General features: G+C 37.7%; 4 protein-coding genes across 4 annotated transcripts; all 4 read left to right on the top strand.

The window, feature by feature from the left end:
- The first annotated feature begins 337 nt into the window (after positions 1–337).
- Positions 338–712, top strand: LOC142242769 (histone H2A). The gene has a single exon (XM_075314324.1). The coding sequence runs from the start codon at positions 338–340 to the stop codon at positions 710–712; it is 375 nt and encodes a 124-aa protein (XP_075170439.1).
- A 1842-nt stretch (positions 713–2554) lies between these two features.
- Positions 2555–2965, top strand: LOC142242695 (histone H3). Its single transcript, XM_075314257.1, has one exon. It carries the CDS (start codon positions 2555–2557, stop codon positions 2963–2965), a length of 411 nt encoding a protein of 136 aa, XP_075170372.1.
- An 8632-nt stretch (positions 2966–11597) lies between these two features.
- On the top strand, positions 11598–11972 carry LOC142242770 (histone H2A). Its single transcript, XM_075314326.1, has one exon. The coding sequence runs from the start codon at positions 11598–11600 to the stop codon at positions 11970–11972; it is 375 nt and encodes a 124-aa protein (XP_075170441.1).
- Positions 11973–13814: 1842 nt separating this feature from the next.
- On the top strand, positions 13815–14225 carry LOC142242694 (histone H3). Its single transcript, XM_075314256.1, has one exon. The coding sequence runs from the start codon at positions 13815–13817 to the stop codon at positions 14223–14225; it is 411 nt and encodes a 136-aa protein (XP_075170371.1).
- Positions 14226–19597: the final 5372 nt, after the last annotated feature.

The raw sequence follows: 19597 nt of genomic DNA, 5'->3' as shown, positions 1-19597 counted from the left end.
GTCTTGTCACCCTTTGTGATGTTCTTTTGGGCTTTGCCGGCCTTCTTTGCTGCTTTACCACTGGCTTTTGGAGGCATTTTCACTATTTTTTTTTTCACACAAACACTGTTTACACTGTTCAAAAGAGAATTTTGTGTGTGCGCAGCGATGAGCACACATTTGTACCATTTCGTGGACAAGATATTCAGGTAGCGGAAAACGAGCCTCTTCGTGCAGCAAAACAACCCTCAAATGTATTAAATAGCTCGAACGAAAAGTATATAAAGAACTGACAACTAGTTAAACGCTATCATTAGTGTTTTGTGAAGTGAAGTGAAAAAGAAAAAACAATTGAAACATGTCTGGACGCGGTAAAGGTGGCAAAGTTAAGGGAAAGGCAAAGTCTCGTTCCAATCGTGCTGGGCTTCAATTCCCCGTCGGTCGTATTCATCGTCTTTTGCGCAAAGGCAACTATGCTGAGCGTGTTGGTGCTGGAGCTCCAGTTTACTTGGCTGCTGTGATGGAATACTTGGCCGCTGAAGTTCTTGAATTGGCTGGTAACGCTGCTCGTGACAACAAAAAGACAAGAATTATCCCTCGTCACTTGCAATTGGCTATCCGTAATGACGAAGAATTGAACAAATTGTTGTCCGGTGTCACCATTGCTCAAGGTGGTGTATTGCCAAACATCCAAGCTGTTCTCTTGCCCAAGAAGACCGAAAAGAAGGCTTAAATTATCTACAAGAAAATGTAAATACAGACCATCGTATCTCTATCAAACAACAATCCGTCCTTTTCAGGACGACAAAACATTTTTAAAAAGAGAAAAAATATTTTCAAACAATATAATTTCATACATACTTTCTTTCTGTAACAATAAAATTTACTATAAAAAAATTTATATGAAGATATTCATCTGTCATGGCATCGAAAAATTTCGCCACTTCATATTTTCATTTTGTTCCTATCTAATGCCATTTATTCCTAAAGGTGAGTACTATGTTCGAGTTTTTCACCAAAACACTAAATTAAAAGTGCAAAAATATATATGAAGACGATAACATTTTTATCAAGTCTCTTCAAATTATGGATGGAAAGGATCCAATGTATTGATTGCGAACCATTTAATATTTCAAAATTAATTGATTAAAAAAAGTAACCGTGAAAATAAGCTGGTTTTCAGCTTGAAAACTGAACATAGTACTCAGCTTAATATCGAAAAACAACAAATTCCCACCAATTTCATTAAGAGAGCATTCGTTTTCTGAGCCGAAGTGTTTTAATTTTCATCTGTATCAACCCTGATTATTTACTACATATGTATCTTTTGTATGCTTTGGCAAAGCCGAAGTCTAGTAGGATCGTAAGTGTTCGTAACTTCTAGCGGGAAGTTGCAAATAGTTGATGACAGAGAAAGCTGTTTGTATCAATACATACATAACTGATTTCTGCAAAAAGAGAGTAAGAACGTCACGCAAAAGAACAAATGACACTAGGATCGAGTACAGTGCAACATAGAATCATTTTCTTTGATTTCTGCAAAAAGAGAGTAAGAGAATCATAGAATCATTTTCTTTGGGGAATGGGACGAGAAATGACATATAGAGAATTGCATATATGTTTCGTATGTATTACATTCGTAGTGTTTTTCTTTTGTAGCGTATGTCATGTTTTTCAGAAAAATAGCATAGTAGTCGCCTTTGGTAAGTCCATACATAATTGTTTCATTGGGTTAGTAACAATGTTTTGCCGACGGCAAACCAAATGTTTGTAATTTTATTTAAACCAAGTAAATTTAAAATTTTATTATTAAAATAATTAAATAAATTTGTAACAAGATGATCTCTTTTGTAAATATATTTTGTGGTCCTGAAAAGGACCGATTGTTTTTGTATTAAAGTATTTAAATATTCTCCAAATAGCGTCAAGAAAATGTTTAACCGCCGAAACCGTACAAAGTGCGGCCTTGTCTCTTCAAAGCGTAGACGACATCCATAGCGGTGACGGTTTTACGCTTAGCATGTTCGGTGTAGGTGACAGCATCACGAATAACGTTTTCCAAAAACACCTTGAGGACACCACGGGTTTCTTCGTATATCAATCCAGAGATACGTTTTACACCGCCACGACGAGCCAAACGTCTGATTGCAGGCTTGGTAATACCTTGGATGTTATCACGCAACACTTTACGATGACGTTTAGCGCCACCTTTTCCCAAGCCTTTGCCACCTTTACCACGACCAGTCATTTTTCACTTTTAAATTTCACTTCACGAATGATGCACAAGAACTAATACTGTTCCAGCCTCATTTCGCTTCTATTTATACAAAAATGCCCTGAAATGCTTACTAATATTAATGACACGATCTACCCTCGGGTTCGTTCGTGTATACTTCGTGTTTATACAGGCAGCTGTAAGATACAATATTTCAATCTTTCCCTACACACACCCTTAACTAACAGTTTGCGCGCTCAATTTTTCTATAAATATGCGCGTTCATGCTCGGCACACAAGTAATAACGTTTTGACAGTGTTTGTGTTCATATCTTGTGAAGTGAAGAATTAAAGTGAAAAATGGCTCGTACCAAGCAAACTGCCCGTAAATCTACCGGTGGCAAAGCCCCTCGTAAGCAATTGGCTACTAAAGCTGCTCGTAAGAGTGCCCCAGCCACCGGCGGTGTCAAGAAGCCCCATCGTTTCCGCCCTGGTACCGTTGCTTTGCGTGAAATCCGTCGTTACCAAAAGAGCACAGAATTGTTGATCCGCAAATTGCCTTTCCAACGTTTGGTTCGTGAAATTGCCCAAGATTTCAAAACTGACTTGCGTTTCCAGAGTTCTGCTGTCATGGCCTTGCAAGAAGCTAGCGAAGCCTACTTGGTTGGTCTATTCGAAGATACCAACTTGTGCGCTATCCATGCTAAGCGTGTCACCATCATGCCCAAGGATATCCAATTGGCCAGACGTATTCGTGGAGAACGTGCTTAAATTTTTGACATATTAAAAGCCAACTTTTTTTACAAAAACAATCGGTCCTTTTCAGGACCACAATATTTTTATAAAAAGAGAAAATTTTTTTTCAATACTTTACAGTTGACAAGAATTTATTCTTTATTATTTGATATCAATAAACTATATTGCATTTGTGTTTTTTTTTTTTTTTGTATTAGGTTGGATATGAAGGGAATGTTGTTATATGATGTAGATTTTGCTTTCCAATGGTTTTACATTTTTTCGTACTCATTCACAATTTCCATTTTTTCGTACTCATTCACAATTTATTTTCTATTAATTTATTTTTTCAAAAGAAGAAAAGATATAAGTAGGAGGATTTGTTTCTTATTTTCATCTAATGCTACATTCAATGCGGCAAACATTTTATGAAATATTTTCTAACCCTATATGGCAAACTTTTCGTAACAAATCGGAGATTATTTTTGAATTTTCTAGGGTGTTTATTGTTTATATATTTCCTAAAGTCGTTAGACTTAAATTTATTCCCTCTGCTGTTATAATTCTTTTAGTTTTTTTTTTGCGAAATTTTATATCAAAAATAGCCAATTACTTTACTTCTTTGGCTAGAGGTGGTATATCAGCTATGGCAAATTTTTATTCATAGTATTTCGATTTAAAATTTTGTTAAAATGGTATTATAATCCGACATGTATTTTTTCTACGATGTTTTAATATTTTTCATATATACATTTCATTTCTTTTGCAAATATTTTAATTTTATGGTTTCAACTATATTCAACATTGTTAACATCGCTGTACATGATATACCACACCTTCACGATTATTTTAACTTTTCGTTACAATTTGACACTTTTTATTAATAATGTTATATTTTAGTATAAATGTGTGATTTCTATTATATTTTTGAATGAAAATTTCCTAAAACATTTTTAGTTTTGAGCTTTGAAATTAATTTGCAGAAAAACTTTTATTCATGGAAAATATCCCAATATGATGAATTCCACTGTCATAGACGACATAATATAATTGAATATTTTACCATGAAAACTATGCAAATTGTATAATTTTTTCGTATTTCTTTAAAGAAAACATATCAAGATTCCCTATAAATTTTTTATTTTATAAAATTTTCAATAAAAATAGTAAAATTTATATAATTTAGTTGGAAATTTATGATGACACTTTTATAAACTTTCAACTCAAAAGATTATAATACTCTAGTCCTTCAATATTATTAATTGAAGTCCTTTTTGTCATTTAGGTGGATATCTCTACTAGAGAAATGTGATAAATTCCAATTAAATATATTTACTATGTCATCATAAATTTAATTATTCTATCAAAACTTTTGTGAAAAAATTTATTCTCTTCCACACAAGAATTCACAAAATTTCGTAGCTGACTACTATGTACTTCTCATAATTCCGATGTACCCAAGAATAGCTACGTTGAACGGTAAAAATCATATATAATAAACGTACACGCGTGTTAGTGTATATTAGTGCTTGAAGTGAATCAAAGTGAAAAACAAAAACATGTCTGACGCCGCCGTAGTTGAAGCCACCGCATCTCTAACCGCAGGTAGCGGAGACATGGAAATGGATATTGAGTACGACTTCGAGGTCACACACGATGGCGATACTGTACACGTCAAGAAGAAGCATTTTGACGGCATGGTTGCTCAACTGGCTGAATGCCGGAAAGCCATAAAGGAGAATGTCATCTGCCACCGTATCATCCAACGAATGGAAGCGCAGATGAATGCAATGAGCGAGGAGATAAGCCGATTGAAGGCTACTGGTGGCACAACGCCGGTGCACCAGCCCGGGTGCAAGAAGCCAATGCCCGGGGAGAAGAAGAAGGAAGAAGTGAAGGCAACGCCGGCCTCACAAGAAAAAGATGAAGGTAATCAGTGGACCACCGTCACCAAGAAGAAGGCCAAAAGGAAGGCCGTGGTACTATACGCTGGCCCTGTAATCGATGGAAAGACGCCGGAAGAGGCAAAAAGATCGAGGAAGTTGGAGAATGAAAACGAAAATAACGTGAGTAGAGTGAAAAATAGTGAAAAAAGTGTGAACAGTGTTTCGAAGACGGACAATCGCGAGTGTGAAGCTAGGGAAAAACGCGAGTCGACGGAGAAACGCGGAAAAAGTGAAAAAGTGCCGATCGTGAAAATTTATAACACGAATATTCGCGAGTTCGGTGAAAACCTAAAAACGTTGCTAGGCCATGACAAATTTACTTTGTCATTGCTCGGGCGTAATGGAGCTAGTGTTCGGGTCTCGACTTTAGAAGAGCATTCTGCTATTTTAAAGTTGATTAAGGAAAAGGCTATCTCTGCGATAACCTATTCCCCGAAAGGACAGGCTCACTCGGTCGTGATAGAGGGCTTGTCGTCATCGTTTAGCGATGGTGATGTGAAGAGTGCATTATGTGCTCTTCCCATTAACATCATTATCAAACGCGTCGTGAATCTAGGTGAAGGCAAATGGCTTATTCACCTAGATAAAGAATCGGATATCGTCGCGTTATACGGTGTGGAAAGATTGCTAAGCCATCGTGTCTACGTGAGAAAAGACACGAAGAAGGGCTTGACGCAATGCTTCAATTGCCAGAGGTACGGACATACCGCGAACGGTTGCAACATGCCTTACAGGTGTGTTAAGTGCGCGGGCGACCATGGTGCCGGTAAATGCACCATACCTAAGGGCGTTTCGAAACCGCGCGTCGTGGCTGTTAGGGACAGTAAGACAGGTGCGGTTAGTATGCAGCCTGAGTTCGTGCTCAGGTGTGCAAATTGTGGAGTGAGCGGTCACTCGGCAAATTCAAAGAATTGCCCTTACAGGCAATCTTTAATGGCTAAGCAGGCTGAGGGGAAAATCCCAAAGCCAGCCTCTACAGCCAACGCACGTGTTGCGGTCATAAAGGACAGCAACACAGGTAGGTCAGGTAGTAACAACGTTCGCGCGGGAATTTCCTACTCGACCGCGGTAAAACCACGTGCAGCTGCAGCTGTTACCACAGGTAACAGAGGTAGCAACGCCTCGTCGACCCTTACATCGACAGCTGGCTTGTTTGCCACTTTTGATGAAAAGTGTCGCGAGGCGTTTGGCAAGGATTTCCTTGCCTGTGCAAGTGTGTTGCGTCGACGTATGGATGACGTAAGAGCATTAATCACGAAAGGGGACATCTGCGGCGCTATGATGTCTGTTGTCGATTCTTTATGCGATGTCTAGGGAAATGAAAATAATCTTTGCAAATGTCAATTCAGTGGTATCACGACTGAAGAGACATTATCTAAAATTATTTTTAGATAGGCATTGTCCTGATGTCATGCTTATGGCCGAACATAAGCTGAATTCAGGACACGTGTTTGATATGGATGGGTATTCGATATATACCCAGATTAGGCGCGAACGCTCAGGGGGCGGTACGGCCGTGTTAGTTAGAGATTCGATTAAAAGCGAACGATTTGAAATAGAGTTAGGTTCGATAGAGGGAACGTGTGTAAAGATACATAGAATGGACGGTAACCATCTCTATGTTATCTCGTTATATTGTGCGCCAAATGCAAATTTCGTTGCATCAGATTTGGACACAATCGCATCATTGGCATCAGCCAATGATGTGGTCGTCGCGGCTGACCTCAATGCCAGAAATGTTGACTGGGGAGGAAGCACGACATGCGCTAGAGGCCGGTTAATTAGGGATTTTCTGTTGGGTTGTCCTGATTTAGGGATAATTCCAACAGAAGGACCAACAAGAATCGGTAGGAGCACCAGCTCTTTTATCGATATTTGTATGGCATCTGCTGGAATAATTGTTCCCAATGCCAATGGTCAAATTAGGACGTTAGACTATGAGTCTGACCATAGAGCCCTAGAGATTATTATCTCTAGTGGCGAAACGGTTGATAGGGAACGCGAATTAATTTATAATTTTCGGCGTATGGATAGGCGACGTTTTAATCGGTCGTTAAATAGGACATTAGAGGGTTGTCAGCTGCCAGTGGATCGAAATGCGACTTGCTCAGAAATTGATGCTTGCATTGATACTATGGGCGAGGCATTTCGTGAAGCAATGGATGCATCTATTCCCAAGATTCGTCCTGGGAATAGAGGCCCAAGACAGCTGCCACCTCATGTCCTCGAGGTGATCGCTCGAAAGAAGAGGCTGAGAAGAACTCTTCATAGAACGACTAATCCTTTGAGGTATGATATACTCAAAGCAGAAATTCGCGAACTAGATTCGGTGATTAGTTCGGCTATTAGGGACTATGAAGAAGAGCGAAATATTCGCTTTCTTCGTAGTATCCGCGTTAATGATAGGGTATATAGCAGAGTTAAATCTGCTATCGGTTTAAATCGAAAAACGTCAATTCCTGATTTGAAAACAGATGATGGATTGACGATTTCGCAGGATTGCCGTAAAGCTGATCTCTTGGCCGACGTGGTACAAGGCGATTTAGCTGATGTGGCCGATCGGGGAATGCCGATTGACACAACCGTTAGGGAAAATACTTTTCCCTTGGTTGATAGAAATCCCTTAGTTCACTTTTCGCCGTTTCTTACGGCTGATGGTGAAATAAGGGACGTTAGTGCGAATAGAAATAGGTTCGTTTCGTGTGAAAGGATTAGGACAGCTTTGAGATCAAGAAAAAATCTCAAATCTAGCGGCGAGGATAAAATTCCTGATGTGGTGTTAAGGAAAACTGACCACCACACATGGACTTTTCTCGCGATTCTATATAACCACTGCTTGAACATTGGTTATTTTCCGGCCTTATGGAAAAGGGCGATCACCGTCCCCATCCTAAAGGCAGGAAAAGATCCAACGAGCAGTAAGAGTTATAGACCGATTAGTTTACTGTCATCGCTCGGTAAACTTTTCGAGTATTTCATACTCGACGGTATTAGGGAGACGCTAGATGATAGGTCGATCTTGTCTGATAGCCAATTTGGCTTTAGACAAGGCCTCTCCACAACACATGCGCTGACTGTGCTCGGTGATCATGTGGTTAGATCGCTCAATAGACGTCGCGTGACTATCGCCGTTAGTCTCGATTTCTCTAGGGCATTTGATAGTGTCTGGCATGATGCTCTCATATACAAAATGAGAGTATTAGGCTTTGATACTAGTTTATGTAGGATCGTCGCGGACTTTCTTAGGGACAGGACATTTAGGGTTAGAGTAGGCGATGACTACTCTAGCGATAGGGTTGTAAGGACTGGTGTACCCCAGGGCTCTTTACTGGGTCCAGTCCTCTACAACATTTTTATTAGTGACATACCGCAACCACCATCTGGAGATTTACTCCTGATATATGCTGACGACATATTCGTCGCAGCATCAGGAGCAGATGCAGCGGTTGTCAATGACAGATTGAATCAATACTTGGGTGAACTATCCACATATTTCGATATGTGGCGACTAAGGCTTAATGTGGACAAGTGTGAAGGTGTGATTTTCAAAGGCAATAGGCGAAACTTGTATCCTCGCTCTAGAAGATACGAGCCAGCCATTGCAATTGGTGATCGTACCATTCGCACTTGTGAAAGCATTAAATACTTAGGCGTGATTCTCCAAGGCAGATTTGATTTTGTGTCGCATATTAGCTATCTTCTTGACAAGGTTAAGAGGATGTTCTTCTGCTATTTGAGCGTCTTTCGACGCTCAAATGGCCTGAGTAAGGAGGTGAAACTATTGATTTATCGACAAATCATTAGGCCAATCATCGCTAATGCTTTTCCAATTTGGTATGGAATTTCTTCACACCAAATGGAATTACTCAGGATATGGGAGAGAAGAATTTTAGCTTCTTGTGTAGGTTTAGTGCCTGTTAGAGGAGAGGATGGTGTATGGCGGAGACCTTCCAACCAATCCATCTACGACTCTGCAGAGATTGATAGGATTGATGTATTTCTGACTAGAAATGCATTAAATTTTCTAGATAGGGCATCTTTTGTAGACAATCCGCTAGTGAGGGGTTGCTTGGTAGAGGACATCAGTCCAGCCAATCTTCCTCATTTGACATATCGACCGCCGATATGTCTGTTACAGTTAGATAGACAGGGACTTCTCTTTAGGGATGAGAGGCTTGTGTTTTATCATCGACGATATGGTACGCTAGACGTGGACGACACTGTTTACAGTTTGGCACAATAGTAACTCTAAGGGCAATTGTATATATTTTTTCGATTTTAGTTTTAAGTGATAGTTTTTAAGTAAAATAATAGAAAAACGTTATGGCCCCTGTTTTTATTAGTCATTTTTCAGGGAAATTTTGTTTAATTGAGAAAAAATTTGAAATAGAGACTAGCTTAAATAAATAGTTTAAGCCGTATTTTGTAATATTTAGATAAATTTAGAAAAGTATTATATATACGCTAAATATAAGAATCTATATATGTATGTATGTAGTTGAAAATTGTAGTTGTAAGGTTTCAACTGTAATAGTTTAGAAATTTTTGACCAATAAAACCTAAATTTTGAAATCTGAAATCTGTTCGAACGGTAAAAATCATATATAATAAACGTACACGCGTGTTAGTGTATATTAGTGCTTGAAGTGAATCAAAGTGAAAAACAAAAACATGTCTGACGCCGCCGTAGTTGAAGCCACCGCATCTCCAGTTGCCGCTGTTGAGAAAAAGGCACCTAAAAAAGCTGCTGCCAAGGCAAAGAAGCCCTCTGCTGCCCCATCTCATCCACCAACCCAACAAATGGTCGATGCTGCCATCAAAACATTGAAAGAACGTGGTGGTTCATCATTGCCTGCCATCAAGAAATATTTGGCCAGCACCTACAAAGTTGATGCCCAAAAATTGGCTCCCTTCATCAAGAAGTATTTGAAAGGCGCTGTTGCCAGTGGAAAATTGATCCAAACTAAAGGTAAGGGTGCATCTGGTTCATTTAAAATGTCTAAAGCAATGAGCGCCGAAAAGAAGAAGGCCCCAGCTGGTGATAAGAAAAAGAAGGCTGCCGCACCCAAAAAGGCCAGTGGAGAAAAGAAGGCTGCTGCAAAGAAACCTTCTGCCGCTAAGAAGACAGCAGAAAAGAAGAAGACCGAAAAGGCTAAGGCTAAAACTGCCAAAAAGACCGGTACAGTTAAAGCTAAACCAGCAAAAACCGCCGCCAAGGCCAAGGCCTCCGCCACAAAACCAAAAGCACCCAAGGCAAAAACAGTAGCAGCAGCCAAACCCAAAAAGGCTGCCAAGAAACCAGCTGCTAAAAAAGCCGCCGCCAAGAAGTAAATTTTCTATTTCATGGCAGAATGATTATTTTCGATATTCGAAAGCAGTTTATCTAACAGCCCTTTTCAGGGCTACAAAATATCTTTGAAAAAGAGAACAAATTTTATGCAAACAATTTTGTTTTGTTACCTAATTTTTATTTAAATAAATATACATTGTACTTAATCTATTTTTCACGGTAAAATTGAAATTTATAATCACATGTTTTATGGGAATTTTTCCAAAACTGGATTAGCCAATTGGGATGTGGTAATAAACCACAGCAATTAGAATTCTAGAAAAAAAGGTTTCATGTACCTACGCATAGAGTCATCATCAAAACTCACACACACACACACATCCTTTAACTCTACGCCATTTACAGTAATGCATACGATCAATGTAATAAAGTCTTTTACTCTGAGAAAAATATTATAGCGACGTTATTATAATGAAGAAAAATAAAAAGAAGAAATATTGAAGAAACAGTAATGAAATGCCAAATTAGAATTTTAATAGAAGTTAGACATAGTAATGAAATGCCATAATAGAATTTTAATAAAATGAAGATTACAACATTGAATTTTTCTTAGTTGAAAAATCAATTATTTCTTATTATTCGATGGAAGATGTATTTTTTTTTTTTATTGAAATAAAATAAAGATATTTTGTTTTTAGTTGATCAACAAAGAAAATCTCTTTTTTAATGATTTTTGTGGCCCTGAAAAGGGCCTTTGATGGTGGAGGAAATAAATTTTCGACGAAATATAAAGCCATTTACTTGGAGCTGGTGTACTTAGTAACGGCTTTGGTACCTTCACTGACAGCGTGCTTAGCCAATTCACCGGGCAATAATAGACGAACGGCAGTTTGGATTTCCCGACTGGTGATGGTGGAACGCTTGTTGTAGTGAGCCAAACGAGAGGCTTCGGCGGCAATACGTTCGAAGATATCATTAACGAAACTGTTCATGATGCTCATTGCCTTTGAAGAGATACCAGTATCGGGATGTACTTGCTTCAACACTTTGTAAATGTAGATGGCATAACTCTCCTTACGCTTGGTGCGTCTCTTGGTCTTGTCACCCTTTGTGATGTTCTTTTGGGCTTTGCCGGCCTTCTTTGCTGCTTTACCACTGGCTTTTGGAGGCATTTTCACTATTTTTTTTTTCACACAAACACTGTTTACACTGTTCAAAAGAGAATTTTGTGTGTGCGCAGCGATGAGCACACATTTGTACCATTTCGTGGACAAGATATTCAGGTAGCGGAAAACGAGCCTCTTCGTGCAGCAAAACAACCCTCAAATGTATTAAATAGCTCGAACGAAAAGTATATAAAGAACTGACAACTAGTTAAACGCTATCATTAGTGTTTTGTGAAGTGAAGTGAAAAAGAAAAAACAATTGAAACATGTCTGGACGCGGTAAAGGTGGCAAAGTTAAGGGAAAGGCAAAGTCTCGTTCCAATCGTGCTGGGCTTCAATTCCCCGTCGGTCGTATTCATCGTCTTTTGCGCAAAGGCAACTATGCTGAGCGTGTTGGTGCTGGAGCTCCAGTTTACTTGGCTGCTGTGATGGAATACTTGGCCGCTGAAGTTCTTGAATTGGCTGGTAACGCTGCTCGTGACAACAAAAAGACAAGAATTATCCCTCGTCACTTGCAATTGGCTATCCGTAATGACGAAGAATTGAACAAATTGTTGTCCGGTGTCACCATTGCTCAAGGTGGTGTATTGCCAAACATCCAAGCTGTTCTCTTGCCCAAGAAGACCGAAAAGAAGGCTTAAATTATCTACAAGAAAATGTAAATACAGACCATCGTATCTCTATCAAACAACAATCCGTCCTTTTCAGGACGACAAAACATTTTTAAAAAGAGAAAAAATATTTTCAAACAATATAATTTCATACATACTTTCTTTCTGTAACAATAAAATTTACTATAAAAAAATTTATATGAAGATATTCATCTGTCATGGCATCGAAAAATTTCGCCACTTCATATTTTCATTTTGTTCCTATCTAATGCCATTTATTCCTAAAGGTGAGTACTATGTTCGAGTTTTTCACCAAAACACTAAATTAAAAGTGCAAAAATATATATGAAGACGATAACATTTTTATCAAGTCTCTTCAAATTATGGATGGAAAGGATCCAATGTATTGATTGCGAACCATTTAATATTTCAAAATTAATTGATTAAAAAAAGTAACCGTGAAAATAAGCTGGTTTTCAGCTTGAAAACTGAACATAGTACTCAGCTTAATATCGAAAAACAACAAATTCCCACCAATTTCATTAAGAGAGCATTCGTTTTCTGAGCCGAAGTGTTTTAATTTTCATCTGTATCAACCCTGATTATTTACTACATATGTATCTTTTGTATGCTTTGGCAAAGCCGAAGTCTAGTAGGATCGTAAGTGTTCGTAACTTCTAGCGGGAAGTTGCAAATAGTTGATGACAGAGAAAGCTGTTTGTATCAATACATACATAACTGATTTCTGCAAAAAGAGAGTAAGAACGTCACGCAAAAGAACAAATGACACTAGGATCGAGTACAGTGCAACATAGAATCATTTTCTTTGATTTCTGCAAAAAGAGAGTAAGAGAATCATAGAATCATTTTCTTTGGGGAATGGGACGAGAAATGACATATAGAGAATTGCATATATGTTTCGTATGTATTACATTCGTAGTGTTTTTCTTTTGTAGCGTATGTCATGTTTTTCAGAAAAATAGCATAGTAGTCGCCTTTGGTAAGTCCATACATAATTGTTTCATTGGGTTAGTAACAATGTTTTGCCGACGGCAAACCAAATGTTTGTAATTTTATTTAAACCAAGTAAATTTAAAATTTTATTATTAAAATAATTAAATAAATTTGTAACAAGATGATCTCTTTTGTAAATATATTTTGTGGTCCTGAAAAGGACCGATTGTTTTTGTATTAAAGTATTTAAATATTCTCCAAATAGCGTCAAGAAAATGTTTAACCGCCGAAACCGTACAAAGTGCGGCCTTGTCTCTTCAAAGCGTAGACGACATCCATAGCGGTGACGGTTTTACGCTTAGCATGTTCGGTGTAGGTGACAGCATCACGAATAACGTTTTCCAAAAACACCTTGAGGACACCACGGGTTTCTTCGTATATCAATCCAGAGATACGTTTTACACCGCCACGACGAGCCAAACGTCTGATTGCAGGCTTGGTAATACCTTGGATGTTATCACGCAACACTTTACGATGACGTTTAGCGCCACCTTTTCCCAAGCCTTTGCCACCTTTACCACGACCAGTCATTTTTCACTTTTAAATTTCACTTCACGAATGATGCACAAGAACTAATACTGTTCCAGCCTCATTTCGCTTCTATTTATACAAAAATGCCCTGAAATGCTTACTAATATTAATGACACGATCTACCCTCGGGTTCGTTCGTGTATACTTCGTGTTTATACAGGCAGCTGTAAGATACAATATTTCAATCTTTCCCTACACACACCCTTAACTAACAGTTTGCGCGCTCAATTTTTCTATAAATATGCGCGTTCATGCTCGGCACACAAGTAATAACGTTTTGACAGTGTTTGTGTTCATATCTTGTGAAGTGAAGAATTAAAGTGAAAAATGGCTCGTACCAAGCAAACTGCCCGTAAATCTACCGGTGGCAAAGCCCCTCGTAAGCAATTGGCTACTAAAGCTGCTCGTAAGAGTGCCCCAGCCACCGGCGGTGTCAAGAAGCCCCATCGTTTCCGCCCTGGTACCGTTGCTTTGCGTGAAATCCGTCGTTACCAAAAGAGCACAGAATTGTTGATCCGCAAATTGCCTTTCCAACGTTTGGTTCGTGAAATTGCCCAAGATTTCAAAACTGACTTGCGTTTCCAGAGTTCTGCTGTCATGGCCTTGCAAGAAGCTAGCGAAGCCTACTTGGTTGGTCTATTCGAAGATACCAACTTGTGCGCTATCCATGCTAAGCGTGTCACCATCATGCCCAAGGATATCCAATTGGCCAGACGTATTCGTGGAGAACGTGCTTAAATTTTTGACATATTAAAAGCCAACTTTTTTTACAAAAACAATCGGTCCTTTTCAGGACCACAATATTTTTATAAAAAGAGAAAATTTTTTTTCAATACTTTACAGTTGACAAGAATTTATTCTTTATTATTTGATATCAATAAACTATATTGCATTTGTGTTTTTTTTTTTTTTTGTATTAGGTTGGATATGAAGGGAATGTTGTTATATGATGTAGATTTTGCTTTCCAATGGTTTTACATTTTTTCGTACTCATTCACAATTTCCATTTTTTCGTACTCATTCACAATTTATTTTCTATTAATTTATTTTTTCAAAAGAAGAAAAGATATAAGTAGGAGGATTTGTTTCTTATTTTCATCTAATGCTACATTCAATGCGGCAAACATTTTATGAAATATTTTCTAACCCTATATGGCAAACTTTTCGTAACAAATCGGAGATTATTTTTGAATTTTCTAGGGTGTTTATTGTTTATATATTTCCTAAAGTCGTTAGACTTAAATTTATTCCCTCTGCTGTTATAATTCTTTTAGTTTTTTTTTTGCGAAATTTTATATCAAAAATAGCCAATTACTTTACTTCTTTGGCTAGAGGTGGTATATCAGCTATGGCAAATTTTTATTCATAGTATTTCGATTTAAAATTTTGTTAAAATGGTATTATAATCCGACATGTATTTTTTCTACGATGTTTTAATATTTTTCATATATACATTTCATTTCTTTTGCAAATATTTTAATTTTATGGTTTCAACTATATTCAACATTGTTAACATCGCTGTACATGATATACCACACCTTCACGATTATTTTAACTTTTCGTTACAATTTGACACTTTTTATTAATAATGTTATATTTTAGTATAAATGTGTGATTTCTATTATATTTTTGAATGAAAATTTCCTAAAACATTTTTAGTTTTGAGCTTTGAAATTAATTTGCAGAAAAACTTTTATTCATGGAAAATATCCCAATATGATGAATTCCACTGTCATAGACGACATAATATAATTGAATATTTTACCATGAAAACTATGCAAATTGTATAATTTTTTCGTATTTCTTTAAAGAAAACATATCAAGATTCCCTATAATTTTTTTATTTTATACAATTTTCAATAAAAATAGTAAAATTTATATAATTTAGTTGGAAATTTATGATGACACTTTTATAAACTTACAACTCAAAAGATTATAATACTCTAGCCCTTCAATATTATTAATTGAAATTCTTTTTGTCATTTAGGTGGATATCTCTACTAGAGAAATGTGATAAATTCCAATTAAATATATTTACTATGTCATCATAAATTTAATTATTCTATCAAAACTTTTGTGAAAAAATTTATTCTCTTCCACACAAGAATTCACAAAATTTCGTAGCTGACTACTATGTACTTCTCATAATTCCGATGTACCCAAGAATAGCTAGTTCGAACGGTAAAAATCATATATAATAAACGTACACGCGTGTTAGTGTATATTAGTGCTTGAAGTGAATCAAAGTGAAAAACAAAAACATGTCTGACGCCGCCGTAGTTGAAGCCACCGCATCTCCAGTTGCCGCTGTTGAGAAAAAGGCACCTAAAAAAGCTGCTGCCAAGGCAAAGAAGCCCTCTGCTGCCCCATCTCATCCACCAACCCAACAAATGGTCGATGCTGCCATCAAAACATTGAAAGAACGTGGTGGTTCATCATTGCCTGCCATCAAGAAATATTTGGCCAGCACCTACAAAGTTGATGCCCAAAAATTGGCTCCCTTCATCAAGAAGTATTTGAAAGGCGCTGTTGCCAGTGGAAAATTGATCCAAACTAAAGGTAAGGGTGCATCTGGTTCATTTAAAATGTCTAAAGCAATGAGCGCCGAAAAGAAGAAGGCCCCAGCTGGTGATAAGAAAAAGAAGGCTGCCGCACCCAAAAAGGCCAGTGGAGAAAAGAAGGCTGCTGCAAAGAAACCTTCTGCCGCTAAGAAGACAGCAGAAAAGAAGAAGACCGAAAAGGCTAAGGCTAAAACTGCCAAAAAGACCGGTACAGTTAAAGCTAAACCAGCAAAAACCGCCGCCAAGGCCAAGGCCTCCGCCACAAAACCAAAAGCACCCAAGGCAAAAACAGTAGCAGCAGCCAAACCCAAAAAGGCTGCCAAGAAACCAGCTGCTAAAAAAGCCGCCGCCAAGAAGTAAATTTTCTATTTCATGGCAGAATGATTATTTTCGATATTCGAAAGCAGTTTATCTAACAGCCCTTTTCAGGGCTACAAAATATCTTTGAAAAAGAGAACAAATTTTATGCAAACAATTTTGTTTTGTTACCTAATTTTTATTTAAATAAATATACATTGTACTTAATCTATTTTTCACGGTAAAATTGAAATTTATAATCACATGTTTTATGGGAATTTTTCCAAAACTGGATTAGCCAATTGGGATGTGGTAATAAACCACAGCAATTAGAATTCTAGAAAAAAAGGTTTCATGTACCTACGCATAGAGTCATCATCAAAACTCACACACACACACACATCCTTTAACTCTACGCCATTTACAGTAATGCATACGATCAATGTAATAAAGTCTTTTACTCTGAGAAAAATATTATAGCGACGTTATTATAATGAAGAAAAATAAAAAGAAGAAATATTGAAGAAACAGTAATGAAATGCCAAATTAGAATTTTAATAGAAGTTAGACATAGTAATGAAATGCCATAATAGAATTTTAATAAAATGAAGATTACAACATTGAATTTTTCTTAGTTGAAAAATCAATTATTTCTTATTATTCGATGGAAGATGTATTTTTTTTTTTTATTGAAATAAAATAAAGATATTTTGTTTTTAGTTGATCAACAAAGAAAATCTCTTTTTTAATGATTTTTGTGGCCCTGAAAAGGGCCTTTGATGGTGGAGGAAATAAATTTTCGACGAAATATAAAGCCATTTACTTGGAGCTGGTGTACTTAGTAACGGCTTTGGTACCTTCACTGACAGCGTGCTTAGCCAATTCACCGGGCAATAATAGACGAACGGCAGTTTGGATTTCCCGACTGGTGATGGTGGAACGCTTGTTGTAGTGAGCCAAACGAGAGGCTTCGGCGGCAATACGTTCGAAGATATCATTAACGAAACTGTTCATGATGCTCATTGCCTTTGAAGAGATACCAGTATCGGGATGTACTTGCTTCAACACTTTGTAAATGTAGATGGCATAACTCTCCTTACGCTTGGTGCGTCTCTTGGTCTTGTCACCCTTTGTGATGTTCTTTTGGGCTTTGCCGGCCTTCTTTGCTGCTTTACCACTGGCTTTTGGAGGCATTTTCACTATTTTTTTTTTCACACAAACACTGTTTACACTGTTCAAAAGAGAATTTTGTGTGTGCGCAGCGATGAGCACACATTTGTACCATTTCGTGGACAAGATATTCAGGTAGCGGAAAACGAGCCTCTTCGTGCAGCAAAACAACCCTCAAATGTATTAAATAGCTCGAACGAAAAGTATATAAAGAACTGACAACTAGTTAAACGCTATGATATATTCAGTGTTTAGTGCTCATACAGTGAACATCAAGTGATATCTGAAACAAAATTCAATCTAGTGTTTGGAACAAAATTTAATCTGAAGTGACTTTTTACATTGAGCTTAATAGCTTAAAGTGAGAATTAATAGTAGTCGCCTATGAAAGACTATTAATCTGTGCCTCTATTGAAATTCTGAGAATTGCATAGTAGGCACCACAAACTTTTCTCATAGTGGATTTTCAAATCCACAAAAATTCAACGAACGGCACATCACCATTGAATGTGCCAAATGAAATTATACAAAAAATAGAAAACAAAACTGTAACAATGGCAGATGCAAACATTGTAACTACTGAAAATAAACATCAGTCCAATGACAGGCAAACATTGGCCGATAAGAAATTACGAAAGAGGTACAAGAAAAGCAATAGAAGCAGTGGTAGCGATGGTGATGAGATATCTTCGTATGAATTTATGAAATTGGAATCAACACTATCCCAATATAAAGAGGCCATTGATCAACTGCAAAAGGAGAGAGCAGAATTAATTGCGAAAATAAATGAATTACAAATAACTTGCGCAAATCTAAGTGCATCAACGAATAATAACAATGGGACTATTCATGAGGACCTTTCTCAGCCCATGCTAAGTGGCATAACAAATAACCTCGGATCTAACACCGTCGACAATGAAGTCGACATGAACGAGGACTTATATGAAATACAAGACAAGTCAGTCAAAGTAGCGAGAAACTTTGACGCTGCGAAGATGACCAATGCAACACAGCCAGTTGCCTCAGTTAGTAAGGGAGCTATATCGAAAAAGAAGCAAGGAGAACTATCAACCACACGATATGGAGAACAGACCCAGCGGGCCCAAAGTTCAACAGGCAGTATGAATGAGACCATGACGAATACCCAACAGAGGACCACTCAAACAGGAACCAGAGGTAAGTCCAGCCCACCCATCATTAGAATATATGGGAGCAATCCAAAGGAATTAACTGATAAATTATCTGTATTTTTGGGGCATGGCTTGTTCACTATGAAGATTTTTAATAGAAATTTGATTGGTTTGCAACTGGTAAAGGCAGAGGAACATGCCAAGGTTTGTGGACTCATTAGGGAATTAGGGTTAGATTACTACACGTATACGCCGAAGAATTCTAAGCCAGTTACTCACATTATTGAGGGTTTATCTAGTACTTGGGATGAAGACGATTTATACGACGCATTGAAAAAGACTAAGCTCGGACTTGACATCATGAAAATAACCAAACTCGAAGGCGCTCGATGGATAGTCCAATTGGGTAGAGAGTCTGACATCAAGGGCTTCAGAGGTATAAGAAATTTGCTGAGCTGTAGAGTGCAGATTTCTAAACATACACCAAAGGGAGTACTACAATGCAATAATTGTCAGAGATATGGCCACATATCGATTAACTGTAATATGAAACTACGCTGCGCTAAATGTGGTGCTGCCCACGAGCTAGATAAATGTCCCATTTTGGAAAATGGTGAAAATAGCCAGGAGACTATCACCACTGACACATCCACTGGTCAAATAATTAAGACGACAACGATCCCACTGTATTGTGTCAATTGCAAAGCTTCGGGGCATGAGGCAAATGCCAAAATATGTCCGAAACGCCTGGAAATTCTACAAAAAAGGACAGAAAGAAAGCAGAAGAGACCTAAGGTAAATCCCGAGGCATTCGTTGCTATGACACCCCCAGCTCGATTAGTTACCTCTAGAAGTTATTCAAGCGTGACACGAGGGGAGAGAAATGAGACACTGAGAGCCACTAACGATTCCACTGCCGAAAATATCGCCCGTACGATGAACTTCTTTGATG

Source organism: Haematobia irritans, unplaced genomic scaffold (genome assembly GCF_050003625.1).
Source record: "Haematobia irritans isolate KBUSLIRL unplaced genomic scaffold, ASM5000362v1 scaffold_6, whole genome shotgun sequence".
In the NCBI taxonomy this organism is placed as follows: domain Eukaryota; kingdom Metazoa; phylum Arthropoda; class Insecta; order Diptera; family Muscidae; genus Haematobia; species Haematobia irritans.
The sequence above is the reverse complement of the archived record's forward strand: the minus strand, read 5'-3'. Positions and strand labels throughout refer to the sequence as shown.